This window comes from Epithele typhae, assembly GCF_022376455.1.
Source record: "Epithele typhae strain CBS 203.58 chromosome Unknown BXZ73scaffold_586, whole genome shotgun sequence".
Taxonomy (NCBI): Eukaryota; Fungi; Basidiomycota; class Agaricomycetes; order Polyporales; family Epitheliaceae; genus Epithele; species Epithele typhae.
The window spans coordinates 1-6,790 of record NW_025954777.1 but is presented as its reverse complement, the minus strand read 5'-3'; the positions used below and the strand labels follow the sequence as shown (position 1 = coordinate 6,790).

Below are 6,790 nucleotides of genomic sequence, written 5' to 3'. Positions count from 1 at the left end.
AGGTAGAATAGTCTAAAAGAACGCAGAGAGGAGGACGAGCGAGCGTAAGGCAGAGGCCAGGTAGCGGACACATGATCGTAAACTATGAAAGAGAAACATACGGGGGTGGTTGGTAGAGCGGAGCAAGTTCCGAGTGAGCTGGGATAGCGTAATCCGAGACCGAAGGGAGCGGGAACGGAGCGGAGCGGGGAAATGTGGGACATCGAGGAAATACAGAACGTTCGAAAAGGAATCATGGGGTGCGGGGAGGTGATCGAGAAGCGTCCGGACGCGCGGGAATAAGTGAGACGTCCGAGAGCGTGGTGGGCTGGGCTGTCGGCGAGGTATCGCCTTGTTGCTCGCGCGCATGAGCAGTGGGTGGCAGCGGCGATGTCGGTCAGCGCGCGCGTTGATGTGCGTTGCTCGGGGTCTTGTTGCGGGATGTCTCGGTGGTGTCGGTGATGGGGTGGTCGTGCGTTGCGCGGGCTGGTGGGCGTGCGGTTGGAGTTGGTTCGCATCGCGGTGGTTTGGTACGGTGCGCGCTGCGCGCGCTTGGCCGCGCGCGGTGCGCATCATCCCCTCCCTACTTAGATATGAACCCACCAGGGGTTATATCTCAAGCGGGAACTGAGACGAAGCGGCAGCGCGAGCGTGGTGGGACAAGACAAGAGCGGAAGCAAGCGGCACGAAGCTGCTGCGGGGATGTGGGGATCGAGACAAAGCATAGCGCGAAGCCGTGCGGGCGGAAAAAATTGGGGGGTGGAGGAGCGTCTTGTACGCTGCAGGGACGCAGGAGAGCGGTTCCAAGAGGGGGCGTACCAGGTAATGAAGCCAAGACCCTCCCTACTTGAACCTGAACTCCGCGGCATACTCCAGATGCGCGCATCGGGCGCCCTGCTCTACAGTGCGTCTTCATCGTCTTCGACGTGGTCGGGGGTGATGGATTCGGTGGGGTCGAGCTCGTCGTCGTCGCCGAGGGACGTTGCGGCTTCCATTTCGCGAAGGCGGGAGGTGGAGATGTCGAAAGGTGAGTCGGGGTCCGCGATGTCGGCAGTGCGATAGAGTTGCGGGCGAAGTATGGTACGACGCGAAAGCAGCGATAGGACGGTCGAGGACGGTGCCGTCGAGCTCGCAGACGATGTACGCACCTCCGCGATTGCGTGAAAGCACGGCGTAAGGACCGAGATATCGCGGGCGCATCTTCCTATTGAGAGACTTCTCGATGGCGGTATTGCGGATGAGGACGAGTGCGCCGCGTTTGAAGTCGAAGTCGTGGATGGTGGACGCGAGTTCGCGCTCGAGTTTCTTCGCAGCGAGCAGGCGGGCGGCATAGACGTTGGAGTGGATGCGGTCGAGGTCTTCGCGGCGGCGTGCAAGAGTGCGGGCGCGGGCGCCAATGAGATCGGCGTGGACATGATTCCGTCGGGCGGTGGTACGAGAAAGGTGGCTTCGGCGAGGTCGAGCGGGAGGACGGGGTGGGATCCGGTGACGGCGAAGTATGCGGAGCAGCCGAGGCGGCGACGGACGGTGATGCGGTCGGCCCAGAGGACATGGTGAAGGTACTGCGACCAGCGCGATTGGTCTCCGTCGGCGGCCTTGAAGAGAGCTTGCCGCATGTCGAAATGAGGTCGTTCGATGATGCCGTTTGCGCGTGAGTTGTAGCCCGAAACGCGGACATGGTTGATACCATACTTCTTGGCGAGGTACTGGACGGCCTTGACCCAAGGGGCGCCGTTGTCGGTGACGATGTCGGTGATGGTCCCCAGCGACAGAGGACGTCGCGGAAGAGCCAGTCGCCGAGCGCGCGGGCGGTCTCGCGGCGCAGGGGTGCGGCTTCGACGTAACCGGTGAGAGCGCAGCGGAGGTGGGCGAGGTACTTGAAACCCGCAGATGCCGGAAGGTGCATGGCGTCGGCGTGAACGCGGAGGAACGGGGTAGAGGGCGGAAGCGGCGCGGATGGGGGAATATGCACGAGACGGAGCTGGCGAAGCTGGCAGAGATGGCACGAGCGCACGTACCAGACGACGTCGGCCTGTTGCTGTGGCCACCAAAAGCGGAGCGCGAGAAGGGCGCTGGTTGCGTAGATGCCTTTGTGCGCGACGGCGTCGTGGGCGGCATGGAGGAGCGCGAGGCGGTGGTCGGGGAATACAACAACTCGGTGCGCGCCGGTTGGGTCGCGGCGCCAGAGCTTACCGCGCGCGATGAAGAATCGGGAGGCGAAGCGAAGGAGGCGGGCGAGCGCGTCGTCGTTGAGGTCGGTCGGGTGCTTGAGGGAGTCGAGGTACTCCCATACTTGGAGGAGGCGGCGGTCTTCGCGCTGCGCGGAGTCGGAGCGGGGGATCGCGATGGTTGGCGGCGTTGCTGCGGTAGTGGCGGAGTCGGGGGAAGGGCTGATGTCGGTGGTGAAGGTGGGTACCAGTGTCGAGATCGGGGGTGCTTGCGTGGTGGAGGGATAACTGGGCGGGGACGTTGATGAGGTGGAGAAGGCCGTTCATGCGGTCGATCCAATCTTCGTCCTTGTCAGGCTCGTCGGGGGTGTCGAGAGGTTGCGGGCGGCGGCGTGAGAGTCCGTCGGGGCCATGGAGTACGCCGGGACATGTACGAGGGTGAATTGAAAGGTCTTGATGAAGACGATCCAGCGATTGATGGCGGCGTTGGGCGACTCGTCGGGGTTGTTCAGCATGCCCTTGATGTAACGCGCATCGACCTCTATGATGATACCACGCACCCCTATAAGAATGCGCTTGCAGTCGCCGAGAGCGCGGAAGAGGCCGTAGAGCTCGCGCTTGGCCTGTGAGTACGCGGCCTCGCGGTCGTTGAGGACGATGGAGCCGAAGCGGGCGTAGTAGCGGCGGGCGGGGTCGTCGGGATCGCATTGCGCGAGGAGGTAGCCAACGGCGATGTAGGAGGTGTCGACAGCGAGCACGACGGTGCCGCTGGAGTTGTAGTCGATTGGTCGGAGCGCGGGCGACTTCATGAGCGCGATTTTGAGTTCTTCTTGCGCGTCGGCTTGCGCGGGGCCCCAGACGAAGGGGGCGCCTTTGCGCGTGAGCTGTGTGAGTGGCGAAGCGCGGTGCGCGAAGTGCGGGATGAAAGCGCGGGCAACGCCAATGGTGCCGAGGAAGGCGCGGACGTCGGAGAGGTCGCGGCAGGGCCCCCAGGCCATGATCTTTTTGTAGTTGGAGGGCTCGGGGAGGCGGCCTTCGTACGTGCAGCGGTGGCCGATAGCGGTGTATGCGAGCGCGAGGACGATGGACTTGGGGCCGGAGAGAGTGGCATGTACGTACTTAATGCGCTCGATAATGCGATTGATGTCCACAAGGAACTCCCAGACGAAGCGGCGGACGCGCGGGTTTTGCGGGATGACTTCGTAGCCGGTTATGGTGCCGTCGGAGTCGCGGATCTCGTAGCGTGTGCGGGGACCGAGGCCGAGGATGTCGTCGATGTAGACCATAGCCTTGTGCGGGATTTCGTCTTGAAGGGTGTAGGTGACGTCGTCGTGGAAGATCGGGACGGAGTTGGTCCAACCCATGGGCAGGGTGACGAGGCGGCGTGCGCCAAAAGGCGTCTGAAAAGTGGTGAGGTCGCGCGAGGACTCAGCAATGCGGCGCTCATCGTAGCCGACGAAGAGGTCGAGGGTGGCACCGCACGCGCGGCCGGCGCAGTGGTTGGCGATTTCTTCGGAGAACGGGGGGACGCCGGAGTGCGCGATGGTGACGGCATTGAGGGGTTCGAGCGAGTGGACGAGGCGGAGGGACTTGCCGTCCTTCTTGAGAACGCAGAACCAGCGCGAGCGGTACGAGGAGTTTGATGGCTCATACACACCGGCGGCTTCCTTTGCGCGGATGATCTTGCAGACTTCGTCGTAGAGACCAGGCGGGATGGGGATGTTGCGCTGGACCCAGGGCGTATGCGGGATGACGGGGATGTTGACAGGGGGGAAGAAATCTTCACGAAACGAGCCGCGCTCTTCGTCGGTCCAGGCAAACGCGCGGTCTTGCTGCATGTAGAGCTGGTGGACTATCTTGAGCTCGTCCGCATTGAGGATGTTGCTGTCATATTGCGCGTCGACCAACTTCTTGCACTCTTCGGTATAGCGGCCGGTAGGGATGAAATCGGGGGCATGAGGGGATAAGGGTAGGAGGTTTGCAAGGGGGTCGCCGAGGATGTTGCGGACGATTCGGAACTGGTTGGGAAGGGGGGCGAGCACAGGGCGGACCTTTTTCGCGACAGGCTTGTACTTTTTCTTGGTGGAGATGAAGGCGGGAGCGGATGAGGGACTGATGGAAGAGGCAGAGGCAGGGAGAGACGAGGCGGATTCAGGATGCGGGGCGAGTGGTGATGAGGAATAGGAATGAATGGAGAAAGCGGGGATGGAAGTAGGGGAGGAGTCAGGATAATAGAGGGCATATGGAATAGAGGGGTCACGAAGGGTGTCAGTTCCGAGGAGATCAGGGTCGCAGGCGGATAAGTAGAGTAGGTCGAGGTCGGAGTGGCTGAAGGTGATGCCGAGAATGGAATAGGCTTCGATGGCGGGGGTGGGAGAATCAGGATGGGGGCCGACTTGTATGATGAGCGCGATATCTCCCTGGTCTTGTACCAGATCCTCGACAGCTAAAAATCCTCTTGTTCTTGTTCTTGCTCTTGCTCTTGCTCGTTGGGCGAAGCATACGTACCCATCTTGAACTCTGGAGGTCGCCGGGGCGCGGTCGGGATGGTGGTGTTGGCGCCGGAGTACGGGTCGGTGAGTGTTATCGTCTGAGATCCGTCGATGCGGGTGCGGACAATGCTGGCTGCGCAGACGGAGAAGGGGCGGCCGAGGAGAACGTCATAGGCAGGCGAGGCGATGATGTGGAAGGGGAGGTACAGCGAGAGAGTGCCGACTTGAACGGGGACGTTGCGGGCGAGGCCGAGAGAGTAGTTGAATTCGCCGTTGGCGCTCTGCATGCGGAGGACGATCTTCGGGTCGTACGCTAACCCCAGATGATGACAGACCGCCTCAGACATAGCCAAGACGGAGCAGCCAGAGTCCAAGATGCAAGAAACCCGCGTTTTATTGAGGAAGATGGCATCGAGGGCGTGGATGGAGACGGATTCGGCGGCTTCAAAGACACCGCGGGGCGCGCCCGGAGGCAGATTCTTGAGGTATGCTTCTACCGGGTCTTGTGCGACAAGGGCATCGACAGGCGGTGGCGCTTGAGCGGCAGCGGCGAAGGCGGCAGGCATGTCGTTGGCGAGGGTGCGGCTCCGCGGACATCAGGAAAACCCTCACTTGCAAATGAGTGATAACACCGCTAATCTTAGAGCTAATACCCATCTAATGGTCTAATGGTGAAGTAATCCGCATATTTTGCGCTAATGGAGCTGGGGAAGTGCTCATTTGCACTAAAGTAGGACTTGTGAAAAACCAATATCACCAATTTGCACGCATTCACATAAGTAGATGTAATGCAAGCTAATCACTGACTACTCAAACACCCTCGAGCAATCTCAAAGCAAAGATATATTGCTGTTAGTCTAAGTATCAATCTACTACAACAAGTCGGTGTGCGCGAAAGGTGATGGGCACCACGACGCGCCGCCCTAGTGCTTAAGGTGCCATGCAGAGCCTAGCAGCTTCGTCGCGCGGGGTTGCAAGCGACCGCGGCGCTGTCATTCTTCTAGGTTCGTTCCACGGACACGCGGGCATCGTGGACGCGTCGGCGTCCGAGAGTCATGCGTCCTCCTTCTTCAGCCACTCCTCGTCCGTCGAGGTGTTGCGCTCCGTGGCGTCCGCATCGCCGTCGACCACCTCCGCCTCGGCGTCGTCCGCGTCCTCGCCCTCCGCATCGCCGTCGGACACAGACGACTTCGAGCCGCGCGACGAGCTGCGACCTGTGTTCTCCGTCGTGGCTGCGGGTTTCGGGTGCGGGGAGCGGCTTACAGACCGGCTGGACGAGGTCCGCGCGTGGCCATCCATCGACCCGTTCGGCTTGTGGGCAGAGGACGGGTGGAGGAGGCGGTCGTAGTCGTCCCGCGGGAGCGTGGCGATGCTGGGCGGGGTAGGGCCACGATGAGACGAGCGGTGATACGGCGACGCACCGTTCTCGCAGTCATAGTCCCGGTCGCGATCTTGCTGGGAGTAGACGGCGCTCGAGGAGAGCCCGTTCAGGCTGGGGGCGCGCGACAAGTGAGAAGGGTGGGTGGGGAGGGTGTCAGTCTGGTGAACGGAGCGGTCCGAGCCCGAGTGCGAGCTGCGCCTGTTGGGGTACGAGCCTGGGGCCGCTTGTGGAGCGCCCGAGGGGCGGATTGCCAAAGGCTGGTTGTGGAGGTGGGCGTTCAAACTCATCGAGTCCAACGTTCCGCGCCGCTCAACGCGCTTCATTTTCTTGCGGCATCTGCCGAACGTGTCGGGAGAAAGACGTGAGGATGATGCAGCGGCGGTTGCTTACCGATCACAGACGGTGCCGGGGCCCTTGGGACCAGGACCCCACTTCTCGACGCACTTGCTGTCCTCGTAGCGGCAGGCGAGTCCACATTGACGGCAGATGCGTTGGCCCTGGTCGTTGGTCGCAGGAAATCCACCACCGCCGATGTGGCCGCGCGCCCGCCCATGTGGTAGTCAGCGCGGCTGGGCGATGGCCGCAGGAGCGGCCACGCGGGCCCTGCAGCTGCTGTGGGGGCATCCCGTCCGCGGTCGCGGCGTCGATGGAGGCCAGATGGGGAGACCGGTGTCAGCGAAGAACGTCCGCGTGGCGTGCGACATCCCACGCAAGTGCATCCACGATTGCTTGGGCGGCGTGGATGGGCTCGTAGAGGGTGTTGAGGAGGC

General features: G+C 62.1%; 1 protein-coding gene across 1 annotated transcript; it reads right to left on the bottom strand.

Moving 5' to 3' along the window:
* Positions 1-5,692: 5,692 nt before the first annotated feature.
* Positions 5,693-6,517, bottom strand: BXZ73DRAFT_85694 (uncharacterized protein; the record flags this gene model as incomplete). Its single annotated transcript, XM_048024029.1, has 2 exons — positions 5,693-6,356; positions 6,411-6,517. Coding segments are annotated over 2 exons (771 nt in total), but the record flags the coding sequence as incomplete, so codon positions are not given.
* Between the last annotated feature and the right edge of the window lie 273 nt (positions 6,518-6,790).